At 37.9% G+C, this 25,298-nt stretch overlaps 1 protein-coding gene across 1 annotated transcript in view; it reads right to left on the bottom strand.

Moving 5' to 3' along the window:
* POLR3G (RNA polymerase III subunit G) overlaps window positions 1–25,298 on the bottom strand; it is a 63,736-nt gene that overhangs the window by 31,663 nt on the left and 6,775 nt on the right. Inside the window, 2 exon segments of the mRNA XM_043969008.1 lie at window positions 8,517–8,646; window positions 12,769–12,898. Coding sequence (XP_043824943.1) covers window positions 8,517–8,646; window positions 12,769–12,898 — 260 coding nt within the window.

Below are 25,298 nucleotides of genomic sequence, written 5' to 3'. Positions count from 1 at the left end.
TGGGAGCATTTTCATTCTTTTCTTAGGGTTTTGGTTTTTTTTTTATTAGTGAGGCAATTGGGGTTAAGTGACTTGCCCAGGGTCACACAGCTAGTAAGTGTTCAGTGTCTGAGGCCAGATTTGAACTCAGGTCCTCCTGACTCCAGGGCTGGTGCTCTATCCACTGCTCTACCTAGCTGCCCCTTTTCTTAGGGTTTTAAGAGAGGAAATAGAAGGGAGGGTAAAAGGAATACACACTGGTGTGGAAAGAAGAAGAAAGGGATGGGACTTGTTTTTCATAACGGGAATGCATGAGAAGTATATACAAAAGGGGCAGCTAGGTGGTGCAGTGGATAAAGCACCGACCCTGGATTCAGGAGGACCTGTGTTCAAATCTGGCCTCAGTTACTTGACACTTACTAGCTGTGTGACCCTGGGCAAGTCACTTAACCCTCACTGCCCTGCCAAAAAAAAAGAAGAAGAGGAGTAGGAGGAGGAAGAAGAAGAGAGAGAAGTATATGCAAAAACATGGTGGGAAGGATGGAAAGAGTATGTTTCAAATGAATATTACTCTATCTGAAACAGACAAAGGGAGATTGAACAAACAGTTTGGTGTACAAATATATTAAACTCAAAAGGTAAACAATAAGGCTAAGGAGGAAGGTTAAGAGGAAGGACAGTACTAAGGAGGGCATTTGTTGTTGTTCAGCCATATCTGACTCTTCATGACCCCATTTGAGTTTTCCTGGCAAATATCAGGATGGTTTGCCATTTCCTTCTCCAGCTCATTTTTTTTTAAATTTTTTTTTTTTTTTTGGTGAGGCAATTGGGGCTAAGTGACTTGCCCAGGGTCACACAGCTAGTAAGTGTTAAGTGTCTGAGGCCGGATTTGAACTCAGGTACTCCTGACTCCAGGGCCGGTGCTCTATCCACTGTGCCACCTAGTTGCCCCACCAGCTCATTTTATAGATGAGGAAACTGAGGCAAACAGGGTTCAGTGATTTGCCCAAAGTTACACAGCTAGTAAGTGTCTGAAGCTGGATTTGAATTCAAGTCTTCCAGATTCCAGGCCTGGCACTCAATCCACTATATCACCTAACTGCCCCTCTGAGGAGACAATATAGAAAAAACAAACTTCCTAATCTCAAAGAGGGCAACAGAATAAAAGGGAAAAATGAAAAAAAAAAAACCAAAAACCTAATCTCTAAGAGGAGAGTATTCATTAGTTGTAGAATGACAGAAGGAACTATGGCATGTGAATATGACAGAATATTAATGTGCTGTAAGAATTAGTGTAAGAAATTACTGAAGAGATGAGTGCCAACAATCCCAAACAGCATTTTTACCATGATGCAGAGTGAAGTGCACAGACCTGGGAGAAAGGTTTATACAAGAACAACAACACTGTCACGAAATATAAATCTGAAAGAAACAAGAAGTCTAATCAATTCAATGACCAGCGATGTTTCCAGAAGGGCAGGTTACCCAAACCTTCTGACAGAGCAGGGATGGATTCAAGGTGAAGAAAGGGATAACATATTCTTGGACATGGCCCTGTGTGAATTAATTTTGTTTTACTATGTATATTTGTGAGAAGGGTGTTTTTTTTCCTTCCATTTTTTAATTGGGGAAATGTGGATGGGAAGAATGTGGGTAATTAGAGTGATGGCAAAAAAAAAGAGGATCATTGAAATATTTTTTGAAAGGCACAAAAAAAGAATAAAAGGAAGTTGAGAAGAAGACACAGACAAGAAGGTCCATTTTGACAATAATGGGGAATTTACCATATAATTTTTAAAAAGCAGTATGTAATTCCATTTTTAATCTGCTGTGTCCTCATTTTACGGTGTTTAAGTTCAAAATAAAAAATAAAAGTCTTTTTAAAAAATAAGATAGGGAAGGAGATAAGTTAAATTTTTAAAAAAGGAAATCATGGAAGTAATCTAGAGAAGACTGGACTAGTAAAGTAGGTCATAGGTTGAATTTAGGAAGAAGTTTGGAGAAATTATGGAAGAAGCTCAGGAAAATATAAATTACTTCCTTTAGGTTTTGATATCACTCCAGATTCTACTTCTGGGTTGAAAAAAGAACTGGGCCTCCATTTCCATATCTATAAAATGAAGGAGCAGTACTGGATATTCTCTGACATCCCTTCCAATGCTATATCTGTGACCTTCAGATCCTATCATAGTTAAGGAAGATATAAAAAAAATGAAGGAGAAATCAAGTATGATTAGGCATTTGAAACTGAAGAAAACGGAGGAGGCAGTTGGCAAGATCAGGTAAGTAAGAAAAGTTTATTGGAAAGTAAAGCAAGACTGATAAAGTGTATTGGTGAGTAGAACAAATTGGTGAAATAGCTTGGAGGTAAATACGATGATGCTAATGGGGAAGGAGAGGTGTCTAAGGAGTTGTTGAAACTAAGGAAAGGACAAGAACAATAGTCATTGGTAATTCCTTGCTCAAGGACAATGAAGCAATTATTTGTCAACCTAACAACAAGAGAGAGAGAGAGAGAGAGAGAGCGCGCCCCCCCCCCCAGCTTGGTGGCCTTCCCAGGGCACGTATCCAAGCAATTACAGAGAATTATCAAAGATTTATCAAAATGGATGACAACTACCCACTACTGGTGATTCACACTAGCACAAATGACACTGCCGGAAGAAAACTAAAAAGTCCTTCTAACAATTACAAAGTCTTGGAAGAGAAAACAAAAAACTGAAGACTGAAGTAACACAATATATGTTTTCCTCATTGTTGCCCATTGAAGTAAAGGGATACAAAAGAGGAAAATTAATTTAGAAAGTGAAAAACTGGCTAATAAAGTGGTGGCTGAGACTGGAATTTGGAGTACCAGACCACAGCTTAAAATTCAGAGATAATAGATTCCTGGCCTGAGAGTATACCTAACAAAGGCTAGTAAGAAAGTTCTAGGTGTCCTTCCAAATCCAATTCAATAAACATTTATTAAGTATCTACTATGTGCCATGAACTCTGCTAACTGTTAAGAATACAAATAAGAAAAAAAGAAAGTTGCTGTCCTCAAAGTGCTTACAATCTAATGAAGACAAAATAAAAAGAGAAGGTCCACCAGCTGCTACCCAGCACAGGGGCAGATTTCCTGGAGTCAAAACCAAGCAGGGGCAGCTAGGTGACACAATAGATAAAATACTGGTCCTGGATTCAGGAAGACTTGAGTAAATCCAGCCTCAGACACTTGACACTAGCCCTGTGACCCTGGGCAAGTCACTTAACCCTCATTACCCTGGGGGGGAGGGGAAACAAAACAAAACAAACCACAAGCAGAGCTGTGCATGGAAAATGGTTTGGAATGAGTTTATTGTTCCACCCTTTAGGCTTTCAATCAGAGAGAAGAGGCAAGAGAAGAGGAAGTTGAGAAAGTGCTGAGTATCAAAAACTGACTCAACCTGCACAGATGATGAGAAGCTTTTCCTGGAAGAGGAATGATGGTCCATGGAGGCAAAACCAAATGGAGTCACTGATGGAAAATGAAGAATTTAATCAAAGGGGTTTTAAACCAAAAAAAGTCAGGGAGATATAGAAGGAGAAGGCTGCCTCTGAAATTTCCCCAAATTAGAAACCATAGCTACAAAAAAGAAACAGAATACCTATTGAAATATCTAGAGGTTCAGGGGCAACTAGGTGGTGCAGTGGATAAAGCACCAGCCCTGGATTCAGGAGGACCTGAGTTCAAATCCAGACTCAGACACTTGACACTTACTAGCTCTGTAACCTTGGGAAAGTCACTTAACCCTCATTGTCCCACAAAAAAAATATCTAGACATTCTTTTTTTTTTTTTTTGATGAGGCAATTGGGGCTAAGTGACTTGCCCAGGGTCACACAGCTAGTAAATGTTAAGTGTCTTGAGGCCAGATTTGAACTCAGGTTCTCCTGAATCAAGGGCCAGTGCTCTATCTGCTGCGCCACCTAGCTGCCTCTCTAGACATTCTTGAACAAAATCCATGAAAGAAGCAATAGTAAAACCCATGGCCTATGCACAAATAAGCAAAAATAACTAGAGGTCTAAATGCAAGGAGGCAAATTTGACCTCAGAAATATCAAAGAGACTTCATAGATTAAAGCTTATGACAAGGACCATGGGTTCTGAATGGATATATTCAAAACTATTCAAAAGAAACAGATAAGATAATGATGGAAGGGTATCACTGTATATTAAGAAAATATGCTTATATGAGGAAATCCAGGAACCAGAGAGGAAGCATGATGGGAAAATATTTCAGTGAAGGTCAAGGGAAGAAAGAAATGACTTTTATCACTGAAGTATGCCACAGTTCAGGCAAGTAGGTGGCACAGCGGATAAAGTGTCAGGCTTAGAGTCAGGAAGACTTCAGTTCAAATTTGGCTTCAGATACTTACTAGCTGTGTGACTCTGGGCAAGTCACTTAAGCCTGTTTGCTTCAGTTCTTCATCTATTCAGAAGATAGAAGCAAGGGCATATAACAGGATGAATGTAAAGGTGTGGTGGAATAGTGTCCGAAATTATAAAGCTCAAAATGAGCTGAAGTTGGCAAAAGAAGTTGTCAATTAGAAAAAAAGGTTCTTTAGCTATAGTAAAGGTGGAAAAAAGGAGAAAAGGAGGGATACATACTTTGTTTGGGAAGGATGGAACTATAAAGGAAAAGCAGCTCTATAGTAACTTTGCTTTTTTTCTCTGCCAAGAAGAATGACTTTGACAGTGGAAACCACAGAATAAAATAACAAGGAACTGAAATGCAAAATTAGTAAAGAGTGACGGAGCACATGAATTCAAGTCACCAGGCCCAAATGAACTCAAGTAATGAAAGAACCAGCAGATATGATTGATGAAATTTCCAAGACCAAGGAAAAGAAGAGAGGTACTACAACACTGGGGAGGGGAAAGCAAATAATCTGGACTTCAAAGTAGGGAAGAGGACAGAGACAAACTATAAGCCACTGAGCTTGACTTTGAATCCTGAGAGAAGTCTAGAATTGATCATTAAAAAGATAGTAATCGGGGGCTGCTAGACGGTGCAGTGGTTAAGGCACCGGCCCTGAATTCAGGAGTACCTGAGTTCAAATCCAGCCTCAGACACTTGACACTTACTAGCTGTGTGACCCTGGGCAAGTCACTTAACCTCCATTGCCTGCAAAAACAAAAAACAAACAAAAAAGATAGTATCTAAAATCTAAAAAATGAAAGTAATGACAAAGAATCTTCAAGATCAAATCACTAAACTAGTCAATGAAGGAAAAGCTGAGAATATATTTTATCTTGATTTTTGATAAAGTAGAGGCAGTGTGGTTTGGTAGAGATTTGGTCTTAGAGCCAAACAGACCTCTATTTAGGCCCTGCCTTGACATAATGACTGAGTGACTCCTGACAAATCACTTCATCTCTCAGTGCCCCTGGCAACCATCTGTCTTAAATTGTAAGTTCCAGAGAAGGTGCCACCAACCTATATAGTAAAGGGAGGCTCATCACCAGGAAATTCCCAATACTAGTGGAATCACAGGTGCAGTGCCTATCCTTTTAATAAAATACCTCATCATATTTTTGTGGAGAAGTATAAAGAATTGATTGTTATTTGAGGTTTTTATGGTCCCATCTTTTGGCTGGAGTTTGAGACCTCAGCGTGCACACTGGCTTGGAGACTTCCCCGGTCAGCACGGTACTCCACCCACTGGTTGTAGCTGTCATCATGGCGCTGGCACCTCACATCATCATCACTCGCTGACGCCTACATGGGCCTGGCAAAATTATAATAATTGGAAGCCCAGTGAGGGCAGTCATGTCACTGTCAGAGCTGTCAGCCAATTGGCTGGGGGCTGTGTGTGGTCAGCCTAAGGTCTGCTGGCAATAAGGGAGGTTTTTCACCATTCTAGCTGGAAGCTGGAAAGCAACAGGACGCTGCTGTGTGTTCTCAGCCAATTCCTGGGAGGTGGAGCTGTTCACGTTGTGTAATTTCCCTTTCCCCATTTTATTTTCTTTCCCTTGATCCTACTGATCCTGTTTGTGTTTTTTTAAGTTCATTCATGTTAAATAAATCCTGCTCTATTTTGAGAGAGGCTGTCTGTCTCCTTTCTTGCCCCAATATTGCGGCGAGCTGCCTAGCTAACACTCCCCAATTAAAAATTGGTACCTACAGAAGGTAGGATGATAGTATAATTTGTTATATTCAGATTGGTTAAATGGTCAGACTTGAAGAATTGTTCATGAATTGTCACTGTGGCAAGAAATCTCCAGTGAAGTTCCCCTAAAGATCTAAGCCCTATGCTAAGTAACATTTTTATAAATGACTTGGATAAAGGAATAGATAGCATGTTCATCTAACTGGCAAATGAGACAAAGCTTGTCTGCAGATAAACCTGGTTCATATTTGTTGTTGATTGTCACATTTATAATAATTTACTTTAAGCTCAGACATTTTTTTTAAAGTAGGGCAATGAGGGTTAAGTGACTTGCCCAGGGTCACACAGCTAGTAAGTGTCAGGTGTCTGAGGCCGGTCTTGAACTCAGGCCCTCCTGAATCCAAGGCTTTTGCTTTATCCACTGTTCCACCTAGCTGCCCCGGTAGACTATAATTTTAATATAAATTGGCAGCACAATGTGCAACCAAAAAAGTTAATGGGATTGTAGATGTCATTGAGGAACACAACTCGAGGAATAGGGCACAACAGTCCCACTGTGCTCTGTCCACATCAGGCCTCACCTCCGGTGCACCCAATTCTGGGTGCCACAGTAGAAGGAGGATACTGATAGAATAAAAAAAAACAACTAGGATGGAGAAGGGCCTTGAGTCTGGGTCCTATGAAAACCAGTCAAAGGAACTGGGCATGTTTGGATTGGAGAAGACTCCAGGGGAATATTCTACTTTCGAGTATCTGAAGGACCACCATGTACACTGAGGAGAAATCTGGTTTGTTCTATTTGTTGCCAAAGCAAAGAATCAGAAACAATGGATAGAAGGGGGCATGAGGTGGGGGGGAGGGGAGGGAGGAGAGACACATTTAGGCCTGATAACAAGAAAAATATCTTATTAACTAGGGCTGCTCAGGAGTGGCATGAACTGTCTCAATAGGTGGGTTTTTTTAAACAAAAGGTCACATGACGACTTGTCAGGTAGTGGGAATTCCTTTTCCGTGTGGGTTGGACTAATTAGATGGCTGCTGCTGAACGCCCCTCCAACTCTCAAATTCTATGATTATCTAAGTTTTGCCTCTTTTAGAGCTAGGCTCTGTTATACTGTAGACATGGAGGTCAATTAATATTTTGCAGTACCCCTCGATCTACAAGGTTAACCACTAAAAGGATCAATAAATAAGATGCTTAATTTTGTTTTCCATAAAAAAAATACTCATTTTAAAACAAACCAAAATTTTATAATTGAAACATACAGGTATGTGTTGTTATCTCCAGTCTTATAACTTTTTTTTTTTTGGTGAGGCAATTGGGGTTAAATGACTTGCCCAGGGTCACACAGCTAGTAAGTGTCAAGTGTCTGAGGTTGGATTTGAACTCAGGTCTTCCTGAATCCAGGGCCGGTGCTTTATCCACTGCGCCACCTAGCCGCCCCAGTTTTAGAACTTCTTAAAGCCACCTAGTCTGTCTTGGTGGCCTTGCATATAGTTGTTAGCCTCCATTCTAGGCCAATAGACCAACACTAAGCAATGGCAACAGAAGATATCTCAGATTACTATTCTACAGTGGCTCAGGGCTCCTGGGTAACTAGCATTTTTTGACATTATGAGGATTCTGAAATCAACTGAAAATGCATTAAGGCAGCAGTTTTTTATGACTGATAAAAGCTACACATGGAAACTACAAAAACAGAGTCCTTGTACCCAAGGAAATCACTATCAAGCTAATGCCTTATGAGCACACATGTTAAGAGCATTAACTGATAATGACAATGTTTTTCATAAATAAAGATAATTCTGATTTGTTCTAAGTAAGGCATGTGCTTGGAGTGATTCCAACTCAACAGATATCTACTCATATCATTTGCCCTGCCCTAGTTACAACCTCTCATCTTTGTCATCTACAAAATGAAGGGGTTATATGAGGTGATTTCCAAAATCCTTTATAGTTCTGACATGCTATGATCGTAAGCCACTTTTTATCAAATATTCATCTTACTGAACAGAGAGACAGAGCAATCGGGGCAACATGAGATATGCTATTCTAGTGACCTGCACTACTGAAAGTTAAAAAACCACCTATGCGGGGGCAGCTAGGTGGTACAGTGGATAGACCACCAGCCCTGGAGTCAGGAGGACCTGAGTTCAAATCTGGCCTCAGACACTTAACACTTATTAGCTGTGTGACCCTAGGCAAGTCACTTAACCCCAATTGCCACACACACACAAATACCACCTATGCAGGTAACACCAGAGCAGGGGAGAAGAGAACGGGCTACTTCGTATATCTGACATTTAAAATCTACCCAATGTACATTAACTGAACATTGTCTTTGTGCTTTAGTACTGCTGTATTAGTAAATACAAAGGAATCACTACAAACTTACACACGTACCTTGTTTTTCTTCCTCTGTGTCCATAAAATAAGGCGTTCTTTTCATGGTGGCTCTAAACTCCTGTTTTAAGGCGAGCATGTATTCTTCTGCTTCTCCTGCTTTGAGAGGCACTGGCTTATAATCTGTGTCCTGTGAAATTAAAGAGGAAGAGAGCAAAAGTACATTAAAAAAGAATATATACATATTCTTTATTCCATTTAATTTCCTTTTCATTTCTTTTTTCTTTTTTGGGGGGGCAATGAGGTTTAAGTGACTTGCCCATGGTCACACAGCTAGTAAGTATCAAGTGTTTGGGGTCAGATTTGAACTCAGGTCCTCCTGAATCCAGGGCTGCAGCTTTACCCACTGCACCACCTAGCTGCCCTTCCTTTACATTTCAACAGGGGCAACTAGGTGGCACATTGGAATACAGCTTTAGGTCTAGGGTCAGGAAGACCTGACTTCAAATCCAGCCTCAGATGCTTACTAGTTTTGTGACCTTTGTTAAAGGGATCCCCTGACTTTGTGTTTTTTAATTTGCCATATTTTTCAGAAACAATGGACTCAGAGCATGCAGGAGGCCCTGAATGTGTCAAGGACAAAGCTCCCCCTGAGCTGACATACTTTGTTGTTGTACCCCAAGATGGATGCCCTGTGGGTGCCCTGGGGAGGCAAGACAAGTGTCAGCCAGTATGTGCAGGCTAGGATAATGCTTGTGCAGCTGGTCCTTTGCAGATAAGCAGACCCTCCTATATCTTCATAGTCTAGCACTTAAGCTTCTTAAACTGTGGGTCCCGACCCCATATTGGATCATGTAACTGAATGTGAGGGTAGTGAAAAATTTGACAATAAAAGATTATGTATACCTACTTTATATATGGATATACCCAAGGTCTCATAAAAATTTCCCAGGTGAAAAGGGGTCACAAGTGGAAAAAGTTTAAGAAGCTCTGGTCTAGCAGTTCCCAAGGGAAAAGAATAAGACTTTTGCCATCACCTGGCTCCTATCATCGTTTTTTAACCACCGCCCCCCCCTTTGCTATACTGTTCCCCCTCCCATGTCATGCCCCTTCCTGGTATCCCCTCCTTCCTTTGTCCTGTTATTATAAAAGTATAAATCTCTGAAAAAGCTACAAACCCGTGGAGTTCCCATGTGTGTTCGTTTCTCTTATAATAAATCTGGTTTTCACATAAGTCTCATGATGTTGTGATTGCCTGTTGACATCCTGAGAAAGTCACCTAAACTCTGTCTGCCTCAATTTCCTCATCTATAAAATGGGGATAATAGCACTTATCTTCCAGGGTTTTTGTGAGGATCAAATAAGATAACTGAAAAGTGCTTCTTAGCACAGTGTCTGGCAGATAGTAAGGGCTATATCAATGCTAGTTATTACTATTATTATTAGATCTTTTACCATATTATGTACATATGATCATTTCAGAAGTCCTACAAATAATAAACTTATATATTAATCCCCTCCTTTATGTTATTTTAAAAAAATTTTTTTGGCAGGGCAATGGAGGTTAAGTGACTTGCCCAGGGTCACACAGCTAGTAAGTATCAAGTGACTGAGGCCAGATTTGAACTCAGGTACTCCTGAATCCAGGGCTGGTGCTTTATCCACTGTGCCACCTAGCTGCCCCATATTTTTTTAATAAAAGGTAATGAACTAAGATGGTCTTGTGTTTTTTTTGTTTTTTTTTCGGGGCAATGGGGGTTAAGTGACTTGCCCAGGGTCACACAGCTAGTAAGTGTCAAGTGTCTGAGGCTGGATTTGAACTCAGGTACTCCTGAATCCAAGGCCGATGCTTTATCCACTGCGCCACCTAGCTGCCCCGGGTCTTGTGTTTTTAATAGCACTAACAGTGACCTCAAGTCAGTCATTTGGTTACCCATTCTGTGGAATTTATTTTGTGTTTCTGGATCACAACTTCATTGGTATATGAATACCAATATATATAAATACCATCCATCAATGAAGACTGGTACCTACTCTGAAACCAGAGGGTTGTCTAGGAACTAAAAGTTTGAGTAACTTGCCTCAGGTTACACTGCCAACCTGTTAAAAATAAAACTTGAACTCATGCTCTCCTAATTCAAAGTCAAATCACTATCTATTACCCCATAGCTGCCTTGTCTGTGGAAGTTAATACAATTTAATGTTTACAGTCCTATATTCCAAGTTAAACCAAAAGAAAGGTCTGACTGACTTAACCTTCTCCAGTTCCTACTGACTTTAAATGTAATTCAATATGTAAAAGGTAATCTGCACTGGGGGAAACAGCATGCTCAGACTAGTGATTTAAGGATATGAATTCAGTAGGTATGTGGAGGACTCTCTGAAGAGGAGAAAGACTAAACCAAGTAGGAGGCAGTATAGTATTTGAAGCGAGAGATAACTAGGCCCTAAACTGTGACTGTCTTGGCAGGAGTAGAGCCAAAGAGACAGAGAAGAGAGATATTATGCAGGTACAATCAACATGACTTGGCAACTGATCGGATATGTAGGACAAGGGAGAGGAAAAAATCAACTCTTAGGTTGTAAATCTGGCAATTGGAAAGACCAGTGGTGTCCTCAACAGAAACAGAAAAGTTCAGAAGGTGAAAGAGCTGTTTTAGCTCTATGTTGAGCCTGAAATGCATCTTGAACATCCTGAACTGTCCAACAGGTAGTTGGTAATTTGGGACTAGAGCACAGATACATCTGGGAAATACATGAATAAAAATGATAGCTGGACCATCCAAAAGAGCAAATCAGATTACTCACATTCTTATTCCTTGATTTCTTAAGCAGTAAACCAAAAAGAGGGACATTAGCTTAACTAGTGTGCATCTGGATGATGTAGAAGGCTGGAGGTCAAGAAAACCTGAGTTCAAATTCTGCCTCAGATGCTTACTAGCTGTGTGACCCTGGTAAAGTCACTTAACCTTTGTCTCAGTTTCCTCATCTGCAAAATACAGATAATTATAGCACCTATCTCACTGGGTTGTTTTGAGGATCAAATAAGATAATATAAAATGCTGCGCAAAACAGAAAGCATCATATAAAATGTTAGCTATCATTAAGCTTTTGGCATGGTTATGGGGATATCACACTAACTCAGAAAATAAAAACATCTCAAAGTATCTTTTTTTTTTTTGGTGGGGCAATGAGGGTTAGGTGACTTGCCCAGGGTCACACAGCTAGTGTCAAGTGTCTGAGGCCAGATTTGAACTCAGTTCCTCCTGACTCCAGGGCCGGTACCCTATCCACTGTGCCACCTAGCTGTCCAAAGTATCTTGAATAAATTAGATAACTAGTTCAACTAGTATAATTAGGAACAAAAATCAAATTTTATAAATATAAAATGGACAAAGTATATAAGAAGAAATTCAATTTCCCTTACCCCCCCCAAAACCAAACCAACCAACCAAACAAAAAAAAAACCCACCTGTTTGTCATATATAACAATTGGAATACAACTTAATAAAGCCAGATTTTTAAAAACTGATATGATTTGGAGATATACTGTGTTAACAAAGAGTAAAATATGTAGAAGTAGTGAAGAATATAATCCTTAAGATATATTTCAACACTATTTGGATCCTCTATCTAACTTCCCCCATATATTTAAAAATAATGAATTTAAAGAAAGGCAATGTGGTATAGTGGATAGAGGAGTAGGTTTTGCAGTCAGGAAGACTTGGGTTTGTCCTCTGCCACATTCTACTTTGGTAACCCCAGACAAGTCAACTAAACTCCTGGAGTCCCAAGTCTCAAGACTATAAATTATAGACAAATTGCTCATCTGCATTGGTAGAGGTCGTTTCTACCCTAGTAATTCTCCAACTAATGAAATAATATTTCTAGACCAAAAGAAGGCTGTCCAGAAACTGAAATTGGCTGAGAACAAATGAACTAATTCAACAAAAGTAAGAAGGTTAAACTGGAATCTCTTCCATTATTACATGGGTTCTTAATCTGGGGACCATGAACTTAAAAAAAAAAATTGCTAACTGCATTTCAGTATAGGTGATTCCCTCTGTAATACTATGCATTTTATTTTATGCATTTAAAAATATGATTCTAAAAAAATAAACATTGAAAAATACTTATGATTCTAAACAAGGGCCCATAAGCTTCACTAGACTGCCAGAAAGGTCTATGGTTAAGAATGCCTGCATAAAGAGAATGTGAATAATCAATATTAATAATTTATCTACGAATAGTGAACCTTAAAATGATTTGAAACCTGATCCAAAAGAGTAGAATGGCATGCTGGGATACTTACAGGATATAGCGGTGGAGGTTTCAATACCACATCAGGTAACTTTTCACCTCTAGCAAAACCAATAGACTCGATGTTAAAGGTAAAAGAAGCACGTCCTCTTCCTCTGTTTCCAGCCATTAGAACTCTTACACTATAAAAACAGACAGCCAAATCCCAAGGGACAGTATGTTAGGAATAAAAAATAAAATGACACCCTTTAATTTGAAAAAGATTCATATTCCCTTTATTCAATTATAGACCTGTCACTTCAGTCAGGGACCATCTCTTCAAAAAGGATTTATTGATATATGTACCATGTTCAAGGCACTGAGTTAGACATTAAAGGTTATAAAAAAAAAAAAAAAAAGACATCACAGTTCTAAAGTAGTTTGCATGCTTAGGGGAAGGGAGAAGAGGAGGAAGGGGAGAGATAGGTGAATAGATATGATTCATATCCAGATAAGTAAAATACAAAGCTGGGAGTAACTAGTACACAAGAAAGATCCAGATAAAGTGCTCCAGGGACATTTGAGAAGGGAGAAAAGACCAGGGAATCTGGAAAGACTACAAAGAAGCTAATACCGGAGCTAAGGAAGACCTAAAAGGAAGAAAAGGATTCTGAAAGGAAAAGGTGAACAGGAAATGCATTCCAGGCATGGGAGGTGGTCTATGTAAATGCAAGGAGGAAGGAGATGAAAGACTAAGAAGAGGGAATAGCAGATAAACTATAAAGGGTATGAAGGAGAGTAAAGTTTCTTTTTTAGCCCAGTGCCTTGCATATAGAAAACATTTAAATAAAATTTCACAAGAACTATTTAGTTTTACATTACAATGTATTTGTCTCAGATCTAACATCAGAATCATGGAATGTAAGATCTAGACAAAGCCTCTGCAATCCCAGGTAAACCATTTTCCAACTGTGGGCCTATTTTCTCATTTGTTAAATGATGGAATTAGACTGGATAATGTAAATTTGCTCTTGCCAGTCTGGATTAGAAATCAGGTATCCTAACCAGGAAAGCAACATATTTAATGACTGCAATCCTTTAAATGAAAAACAACAATAACAGAAGTGAAACAGTTGACAATTATAATGACTTAACTTGGCCTTGGAGAAGAGTTAAGAAAATTTACTTCCCTCCCCATGTAACTTTTCCCCCTTCCCTAACATCCTAAAAATGGCTACCATTAGACACAGATATATTTATATATGTAAAACGATACTATACATACTTCTATTTATAAGTTCCTTCTCAGGATGCAGATAGCATTTTCCTTCATAGGTCCTTTGTAGTTAATTTGGACATTTTTTTTTTGCAGGGCAATGGGGGGTTAAGTGACTTGCCCAGGGTCACACAGCTAGTAAGTGTCAAGTGTCTGAGGCTGGATTTGAACTCAGGTACTCCTGAATCCAGGGCCGGTGCTTTATCCACTATGCCACCTAGCTGCCCCCTAATTTGGATATTTTTAATAGTCAAAATGACTTGTTTGCTCCAAGTTATTCTTAAAACAATAATGCTATTACTATATACAAAGTTCTCTTGGTTCTGCTCATTTTGCTTTTCATTATTTCATTCAAGTCTACCCATGTTTTCCTAAGATTATCAAGTTCATCATTTCCTTTTTTGTGTGTGAGGCAATGAGGGTTAAGTGACTTGCCCAGGGTCACACAGCTAGTAAGTGTTAAGTGTCTGAGGCCGAATTTGAACTCAGGTCCTCCTGACTCCAGGGCCAGTGCTTTAACCATTGTGCCACCTAGCTGCCCCAAGTTCATCATTTCTTATATCACTGTAGTATTCTATAACATTCATATACCACAACTTGTTCAGCCATTCCCCAATTGATGGGCATCTCGACAATTTCAAGTTTTGGTTTTTTTTTTTACCACAAAGTGAACTACTATAAATATTTTAGAACATAAAAATGCTTTTCCTTTCTCCCTAATCATATTAGGAAACAGATCTAATAGTGGTATTACTGGGTTAAAGGGTATACACAGTTTTGTAAGACTGGGCATAATTCCAGGTTGCTCTCCAAAATGTTTGGAGTTCAGTTTCACCAGCAGTGAATTAGTGTCCCAAGTTTTCCATGTCCCCTCCAACATTTGACACTTTCCCCTGCTATCATTTTAGCCAAGCTAATAAATGTAAAATATCTCAAGTTGTTTTGATTTACATTTCTCTAATCAATAATGATTTAGAGCATTTTTTATTATTTAAATTTTTTTTTTCATTGGGAAATTGCCTGTTCATATCCTTTGACCATTTATCAATTGGGGAATAACTTGCATTCTTATAGATTTGACAAAGTTCTTTGTATATTTGAAATACGAAACCTCTATCTGAAAAATTGTCTATACCGCCCCCCCCCCCAATTTTTTGCTTCCCTTCTGATCTTGTCTACATTGGTTATTATTTGTACAAACCCTTTTTAATTTAATGTAACTGGGAGGCAGCTAGGTGGTGCAGTGGATAAAGCACCGGCCCTGTATTCAGGAGAACTTGAGTTCAAATCCAGCCTCAGACACTTGACACTTACTAGCTGTGTGACCCTGGGCAAGTCACTTAACCCTCATTGCCCCACGCAAAAAAAAAAAATATATATATATATATATATATATATATACACATATATGAATGTAACTGAAATTAACCATTTTATGCCTTACTCTGCTGTCTATCTCTTGTTTATTCATAAATTGTTCACCGATCCATAAGTCATAAAAGTATAATGTTCCATGTTCTTTAAATTTTCTTGTAATATCTCCCTTTACATCTAGGTATGAATCCATTTTGACCTAATCTTGGTAAATAGTGTAAGATATTGGTCTACGCCCAATTCCTGCCAAACTGCTTTCAAGCATTCTCAACAATTTTTTTTTTTTTTGGCTGTTCAATGGGGGTTAAGTGACTTGCCCAGGGTCACACAGCTAGTAAGTGTCAAGTGTCTGAGGCTGGATTTCAACTCAGGTACTGCTGAATCCAGGGCTGGTGCTTTATCCACTGCGCCACCTAGCTGCCCCCTCAACAATTTTTTTTTACCAAAAAATGAATTCTTATTCCCAAAACTTAAATCTTTACACTCGTCAAACACAAGGTTACTATAATCATTTGCTGCTATAAATTGTATGTCTACTCTGTAATACTGATCTACCTTTATATTTCTTAGCCAGTACCAGATATTTTTGATTACTACCTTATAATATAGTTTAAGATTTGGTACTGCGAAACCTCCTTCTTTTACTTTTTTTTCCATTAGTTCCTCTGATATTCTTTCTCGACCTTTTGTTTTTCTAGATGAATTGTGTTATTATATTTCTTAAAAGTAAATTTTTTTTGTAATTTAATTTGGATAGCATTGAATATGTGTGTGGGTGTGTATACACACATACACGTAAAATTTAGGTTAAATTGTTATTTTTATAACAGACCTGTCTATGCATGAATAATTAATATTTCTCTAATTATTTAAAGCTTATTTTGTTGGTATAAAAAGTTCTTAATAATTTTGTTCATATAGTTTCTTGGGTTTATTTTGGCAGATTTACTCCTAGGTATTTTATACTGTCTATGGTTATTTTAAATGGGTTATCTTTTACTATCTCTCCTTACAGGGTTCTGATGGTGATATATAGGAATATTGATAATTTATATAGGTTTACTTTTATCTTGCTACTTTACTAAAATTATTTCAACTAGCTTTTTAGTTGAGTCTTTAGGATTTTCCAAGTATATCCTCATATCATCTGCAAAAAGAAATAATTTGATCACCTTATTCCCTATTCTGATTCCTTCTCTTTTTCTTCTCTCATTGGTATTGCTAGGATTTCCAATACAACACTGAATAATACTGGTAATAGTGGGTATCCTTGTCTCACACTTGATCTTACTGGAAAGGTTTTTAGCTTATCTCCATTACAAATAATACTTGCTGATGGTTTTAGGTAAATACTTCTTATCAATTTAAGGAAAAATCCATTTATAACTATATTTTCAAATGTTTTTAATAGAAATGAGTGTTGTACTTTATCAAAGGCTTATTCTGTATCTACTGATACAATCATATGATTTTTGTTACTTTTATTATTGATATAAAAAGTTTATTTAGATATTTTATTTCCTTTTCTGCCAATCTAGGCAGTTTATATTTTTGTACATATTCTAATTCACCTAGATTATTAAATTTATTGGCATATAATTGGGCAAAATAACTTCTTATAATTGCTTTGATTTCATTTTCATTAGGGGTATATTTACCTTTTTCATTTTTAATACTAATGATTTGGTTTTCTTCTCTTTTTTAACTCATGTTAATGAATGGTTTATCTATTTTATTGTTTTTTTCATAAAACCTACTCCTAGTTTTTTCAATGGTTTTCTTATACTCAGTTGTATTATTCTCACCTTTGATTTTTAAGATTTCCCATTTAGTGTTTAATTGGGATTTTTAGTTTTTTCTTTTTAAAAATTGTATACCCCACTCATTGGTCTGCTCCTTCTCTATTTTACTGATGATTCAGATAAGAATTTTCCTCTGGCTAATTTTGCTATATCCCATAGGGTTTGATATGTTGTCTCATTATTGTCATTTTCTTTACTGAAATTATTGTTCTGTGATTTGTTCTTTAACCCACTTGTTCTTTAATATTAAATTGTTTATATTTCCAGGGTCCCTTATTAAACACAATTTTTAGTGTATTATGATCTGAAAATAATGAATTTAATGTTTCTGCTTTTCTACTTTTAACTATAAAAACTTTATGCCCTGATATATGGTCAGTCTTTGTAAAGGTACCACATATTGCTGAGAAAAAAGGTATATTTCTTTCTATTCCCATTCAATTCTCTTCAAATAGCTATCATATCTAGTTTATCTAAAGTTCTGTTCACTTCCTTGACTTCTTTCTTATTTATTTTTTGGTTAGATTTATCTAGTTGTGGGAATGAAAGCATAGCCACTTATTATTATATAATATTATAATATCAATTCAAAAATGCTAAATAAAATCCTGGCAAAAAGTTAAGGCAAAAAGGTGGCAAGAAGGGGAAAGCTAGATGATACAGTGAATAAAGCACACACCCTGGATTCAGGAGGACCCGAGATTAAATCCAGCCCCAGACACTTGACACTTACTAGCTGTGTGACCCTGGGCAAGTCACTTAACCCTCATTGCCCCACCCCAACTTCCCGCCCCCTCAAAAAAATTTGGAGCAAAAAGCTGGCAAGAAGATGAAAGCAATTTTTCCAAAAAGCCATTTACTCTGATTAAGTTGTCTCTAAACAAAGATTCAAGGATAGTTCAACATTAGCAAAACAATTAACATCATTAATCATATTAGGGGAAAAAAATCTTAAACTTCATTATATTGATACTCCAGCAGATCTGTGACTTCTTTAATCAATTTTGGAGTTCCCTCCAACAATCTGTAGTAGTCTTGCTACTCAACTATATTTGTCCCAAATTTCACCATACCGAGTCCATTCCAACATTCTGGATGAATGAATACATAGAGAGATAGATATAAAAAGAAAAAACATTTATTATGTGCAATAAGCCAAGCATAGTGCTAAAAGCTGGGATTACAAATAAATACATGCAAAAAGAAAGACAGTCCCTATGCTCAAAGAGCTTGAAGGAAAACAATAAATAAAAGAGAACTGAAAAGCAGGGAGAGGGGTGTGGGAGAAGAAGGTAGAAAAGTAGTCCAGAAAGTCTAAGCCTGTTTAGAAGTGCCCATGGCTGGCATGGAGAATTCCTCAAATGGAAGTCTAGGGGAAAGGATTCACTATTTTGAGAAGACCAGAGGGGTGGAGGTATTATTTGCTAGCATAAGAAGGTTGCTGGGACAGAGGTTGAGAAGTGGTCTGGTGAGTGGCTGAGCAAGGTTTGGAGTTAGCATGCTGGAATCCTTTCTTGTTCTCTCCTGTTTTGCAAGGGAACCAGCAGAGTTCTCTGGCTGTCCACCTGTCACTCTTCATTCTTGGCACATGTCCAGCCCTTCTTCTATTCCTGTCATACAATTCCTTGATAATCCTTTACTCCTGTTCTTTGGAGTTCTTCATTCCTTGCATATTACTGTGTGTTCATGCCCTCCATAAGACTTTCCATTTTTGGCCATGGCAACCCATTATTTTTTTTTTTCTTCAGTGAGGCAATTGGGGTTAAGTGACTTGCCCAGGGTCACACAGCTAGTAAGTGTTAAGTGTCTGAGGCCGGATTTGAACTCAGGTACTCCTGACTCCAGGGCCGGTGCTCTATCCACTGCGCCATCTAGCTGCCCCATTGCACCATCTAGCTGCCCCATTGCACCATCTAGCTGCCCCATTGCACCATCTAGCTGCCCCGCAACCCATTATTATATCAATAAATGAATAAAAAGCCCTTGTCAGAGTGCAACTCTCATTTATGCTTTAAAAAAAAAACCTACAAAGAAGATCATAGAATGATCTGTTTTAAATAAGATAAAAATTATCTAATCTAAAACCAAAAGCTAGTATCATTTGCAAAAGAAAAACAGAAGCTTTCCCAAATAAACATTAGAGGAAAGCAAGGATGCAGCCTTTTCTCAAAAGTTCTAGGAATGGGGGCAGCTAGATGGCGCAGTGGATAGAGCACCGGCCCTGGATTCAGGAGTACCTGAGTTCAAATCCGGCCTCAGACACTTGACACTTACTAGCTGTGTGACCCTGGGCAAGTCACTTAGCCCTCATTGCCCTGCAAAAACAAAAATCAAAACAAAACAAAACATAAAAGTTCTAGGAATGGAAACAATAGCAATAAGATATAGAAATTTAAAGTATAAGGATGAGAAAAGAGGAACCAAAATTATCCCCATTGGCTGGTTCCATAATGTTTTATTTAGAAAATCCTAGGAATCAGCAAGCAAACTAATCAAGAAATTCATAGCTTCACTAAAGTTGCCGTCTACAAAATAAATTCTCAAAAATTGACATTTCTATATAGTGATGACAAAATCCAGGCAGTTATAATAGAAAGGAGAGTCCCACTCAAAATAACTACAAAATGCATACTTGGGAATCAATCCTCCAAAACACGCTCGATATCTATATTAATAAAATTAGAATAGAAATAATGAACAACTTAAAATAGAGGCATAATTAGTGTTTATGGCTGAGCCATGCCAATACAATAAAAATGCCAATACAGACATGGTGCTAAGCCAACCAAACTGTCTATGGCATACTTGACAGAGCTAGACAAAATAAAATACATTTAGAGGAACAAAAGATCTAGAATATATAAAAAATAATGAAAGAAGGTAAAGATGAAGCAGGAATGTCACTTTCAGAACTCATAGTACAAAGCAGTAATTAAGATGATTTAATACTGGTTAAAAATATAAAAGATTACAGGAACAGACTATATATAGGGAAGAATCAGAAATTATCAAATACTTTAGTGATCTATCAAGATTCCTATTTGATAAGAACTGCAGGAAAAGCAGAAAACAGTCTTGCAGAAATTAAAATTAAACAGGGGTTTCATGGACCTTTTGGGCAGAATAATTATGTAGATGAATAAAGTAAAATACAAGGGATTACCAAAGGAACCAATTGCACTGAAATAGTTCTCAAAATAAAAAAAATCCAATTAACTCCTAGTTTAGATAGATTATTTTATACCACCTTCCACAATAAATTAAAAACGGATATGTGCCCTGAATATTAAAGATCATACCATTTTTATTGTTGTTGTTTTTTTTTGTTTTTGGTGGGGCAGTGAGGGTTAAGTGACTTGCCCAAGGTCACACAGCTAGTAAGTGTCAGGTGTCTGAGGTCACATTTGAACTCAGGTCCTCCTGAATCCAAAGCTGGCACTTTATCCACTGCGCCACCTAGCTGCCCCGATCATACCATTTTTAAAAATTACAAAAGGGGGAGATCATATGCCTTTTACAGCTATATGAAGAGGTTGAATTCTTAAACAAACAAGGAACAGAGGCAATTATAATTGAAGAGTTTTTTTGTAAGCAAAATAAAAGCAACTAGGATAAGAGAAAGTATCAATTAGAAAAAAAAAAAAGTGTACCAAATAGCTGATAGGGGTCTGATATCCAAGATAAAGAGCAAAGTAAAAAGTATATAACCAAAAAGCCATTTCCTCATGGAAAAACATTTGCTTCAATTGTCTTTCCTTTCAAACCCTGGAACTTAGCATAGAGTTTGATACCTAGGAAAGGCTTAATAAATGTTTTTTCACGAAGTCATTTGTCACAGGATAGACAGTTTGTTTTTAAAAAAAAGAACTAGCAATCATATGAAAGAATACTCCAAATTACTAAAAAGAGAAATAAAAAACATAACAAACCAGAAGTCTCACCTTACAAATAGCAAAATGACAAAAGATGGGAATGGTCAATGTTGCAGGGATTGTGTGAAAGATATAGTGCTATGAATTAGTCCAACCATTCTGAAAAGCAATTTGGAATTATGCAAAGAAAATGAATAAAATATCTCTCTGACCTAGAGGTATGCTACCCATATACTTCAGGGAGGTTAATGACAAAAGGCCCCCACATGCACTAAAATATTTTCATCTTTACTTTTTATGGGACAGTTCAGTGGCACAATAAATATAGCACTGGGCTTGGAATCAGTCACCTAACCCTGTTTACCTCAGTTTTCTCATCTTATGAATAAATGTAGAAAGAGTAAGGCAGGACCATGAAAATCATACACACAAATATTCTAACAGTCTAAATAGAAAGAACAACAACAAAAAACTGGAAAACTAACTGCTTGCTATAGAATTTTAACAATCAAAACTGTCCTAAAAAAGACAGATGAGAAGTTACCCTTCCACTCCCCCTTTGCTACAGTAATGTACCACTGTTACTGAACTTTGCATAAAATGAAAAGAGTTTTTCATTGGTTTGGCTAGTTTTGCAGACTTTTTCCAACTTTTAAGGGAATTGGCAGACAAATACACTGGGAAATGGAAGTGAAAACAAAAGGTATCAATAAAGTTTGTTGCTTGTTTGTTTGTTTTTTAGTTTTCAACATTTGTTTATATAAGATTTTCAATTTCAAATTTTTCTCCCTCTCTACCCTCCCTCCTCCCCTTCCCTAGACAGCAAGTAATCTGATATAGTTTATATATACATAATAACATTAAACATATTTCTGCATTAGTCATGTTATAAGAGAAGAATCAGAGCAAAAAGGAAAAACCTCAAAACAGAAAACCAACAGCACCAAAAACAAAAGAAATAGTATGGTCCAATCAGCATCCATATTCCACAGTTCCGTTTTTTTTTTTTTCCTGGATTTGGAGAGCCTTTTCCATCATGAGTCCTTTGGAACTTTCTAGTACCATTGGATTGGTGAGAAGAATCTAATCTATCACAGTTGATCGACACATAATGTTGATGATACTGTGCATAATGTTCTTCTGGTTCTCCTCATCTCACTCATCATCAGTTCATGCAAGTCTTTTCAGGTTTCTCTGAACTCCTGCTCATCAGTTTCTTACAGCGCAATAGAATTCCATTAAATTCAAATACCACAACTTGTTCAGCCATTCCCCAATTGATGGATATCCCCTCAATTTCCAATTCCTTGCCACCACAAAAAGAACAGCTATAAATACTTTTGTACATGTGGGTCCTTTTCCATGATCTCTTTGGAAAAAAGACCCAAAAGTGGTATTGCTGGGTCAAAGGGTATGCACAGCTTTATAGCCCTTTGGCCATAATTCCAAATTGCTCTCCAGAATGGTTGGATCAATTCACAGCTCCACCAACAATGCATTAGTGTTCCAATTTTCCCACAGCTTCTCCAACATTTATTATTTTCCTTTTTTGTCATATTAGCCAATCTGATAGGTGTCAGGTGGTACCTCAGAGTTGTTTTAATTTGTATCTCTCTAATCAATAGTAATTTAGATCATTTTTTCATATGGAAATAGATAGCTTTGATTTCTTCATCAGAAAACTGCCTGTTCATATCCTTTGACCATTTCTCAATTGAGGAATGACCTGGATTCTTACAAATTTGATTTAGTTCCCTATATAGAAATGAGGGGCAGCTAGGTGGGGCAGTGGATAGAGCACTGGCCCTGGATTCAGGAGGATCTGAGTTCAAATCAGACCTCAGACACTTAACACTTACTAGCTGTGTGACCCTAGGCAAGTCACTTAACTCCAATTGCCTCACCAAAAAAGAAAGAAAGAAAGAAAAGAAAAAAGAAATGAGGCCTTTATCAGAAGTACTGGCCATAAAAATTGTTTCCCAGCTTCCTGCATCCCTTCTAATTTTGGATCCATTGCTTCTGTTTGTACAAAAGCTTTTTAATTTAATGTAATCAAAATCATCCATTTTGCATTTCATAATATTCTCTCTCTTGTTTGGTCATAAACTGCTCTCCTTTCCAAAGATCTGAAAGGTAGACTATTCCTTCTTCTCCTAATTTACCTATGGTATCACCTCTTATGTCTAAATCATGTACCCATTTTGACCTTATTTTAGTAAAAGGTATCAGATGTTGTCTATCCCTAATTTCTGCCATACTATCTTCCAGTTTTCCCAGCAGTTTTTGTCAAATACTGAATTCCTATCCCAATAAAGTTTGTTTTAAAAAATAGGGAGTAGGGGCAGCTAGGTGGCACAGTGGATAAAGCACTGGCCCTGGATTCAGGAGTACCTGAGTTCAAATCCGGCCTCAGACACTTGACACTTAACTAGCTGTGTGACCCTGGGCAAGTCACTTAACCCCAATTGCCTTACGAAAAAAAAAATAGGGAGTAAGACAAGGCAAGAGAAGCAATAATACAAAATGTGGACAATTTAGACTACTACAATCAACGCCAACAATCTAGACTCATAATAAGAAGTTTTCTAAATGTGTAAAAACAATTATAAAATCTTTTCAAAGAAATTATGTTATTATTTTCAAACTCTACATATGACACAATATGACTTTAAGATTTACAAAAAACGGTTTATCTGACCTGCTTTAAAGAAGACCAAAAAATCATTTGTAATTAGCATATTGTTTGTAAATCAGAAAGCAAGTCAAGTCAACACGTATTTATTAAGGACTTACTATGTGACAAGCACTAGGCAAAAGACAGTCCCTGCACGCAAGGAACCACAGCCTACAAAGGAAGATGATGCCCCAAAATCCTTTGTACAAATCAAAATATATACAGGATAAATTGGGCATAATTTCATAAATTCTTAAATATAAGACCTCAGTGCCCTACTTCTACCATGTTTAAATTCCCTAAATTCCCTATTCTTGCCTCAAAAAACTCAAAAAGTAAGTTTTTTCTATAGGCATCTTCTCTTCATTCCCTCCAGGCTCAGAGGAAGAAGTGTCCTCCTCCCCCCACCAGCCATTAAGCCCTCCCACATGTGCTATCTCTCCCATCTCCTCCAGCTGAGATCTGTTTCTTAATTATTCTTCCCTATCTTTCATAGCCAAATTTCTCAAGAGTCATCCCCTCAGGGGGCGGCTAGGTGGCGCAGCGGATAAAGCACCGGCCCTGGATTCAGGAGTACTGACCTCAGACACTTGACACTTACTAGCTGTGTGACCCTGGGCAAGTCACTTAACTCCCACTGCCCTGCCAAAAAAAAAAAAAAAGTCATCCCCTCCATTGGAACCAGCCAGTGCAATCTGACTTTAGTAGCAAACCTTTCCACTGAAACTTGTTCTCAAAGGTAGAGATAACCTCCTACTGGTCTAATCCTTGAACCTTATCTCAAATCCTTATTCTTCTTGTCTCTCAGAAGCACATACCATCTATAGCCTTCCTGTTCCAATTCCAACAAATTTTTATTAAAAGAGCCCATACCTTACAAAGAACAAAACTGTCACCATCTCCATCCAGTGACTATATATTGTCCTGTGGGGAAGGGGGGGGGGGCGGGAAGAGAAGGAATAATGTGCAAAACAGGAAGTGACTGGGAGGGATCTAAAGTGCTCAAAGAATATTTGGTGAAGAAGAGAATGCTTTCAGCTGTTAGGATAGGCAAGGCTATGTTAAAGTGGTAGTACCTGTGCTAAGGCCTTAAAAGTAAAGAAGCTGAAAGTGGAGATCAAGTCTCTTCCAGGCATGAGGCTCTCACTAATTATGAAAGTGTCTCTGTTTTTAAGAGTTTCTTCTCTCTGGACTTCAACATTACTCCACTATCTTAGTCCTACTCTTCCTACCTACTCCACTGGCTCTTCTTCCCCTCTTGCTCCTTAAACATGTAAGGAGGGGCAGCTAGGTGGCGCAGCAGATAGAGCACCAGCCCTGGAGTCAGGAGTACCTGAGTTCAAATCCGGCCTCAGACACTTACTAGCTGTGTGACCCTGGGCAAGTCACTTAACCCCAATTGCCTCACTTAAAAAAAAAAAAAACCCATGTAAGGAGCACTTCCCCACTCCCCCAAAGTTCAGTCCCCCAAACTCTGTGGTTCTTTACATTGTCTCCCTTGATAATCTCATCCACTTCAGTTGATTCAAGGTTCATGGGGCACTGTTATAATCCAAAAAGTTTACTGGCTTTGGAAACAGTTCAAATCCTGCCTCTCACCTGTGT

Source organism: Dromiciops gliroides, chromosome 1, assembly GCF_019393635.1.
Source record: "Dromiciops gliroides isolate mDroGli1 chromosome 1, mDroGli1.pri, whole genome shotgun sequence".
NCBI classification, from domain to species: domain Eukaryota; kingdom Metazoa; phylum Chordata; class Mammalia; order Microbiotheria; family Microbiotheriidae; genus Dromiciops; species Dromiciops gliroides.
Note: the sequence above shows the minus strand (reverse complement) of the source record. Positions and strands in the feature narration are given on the sequence as shown.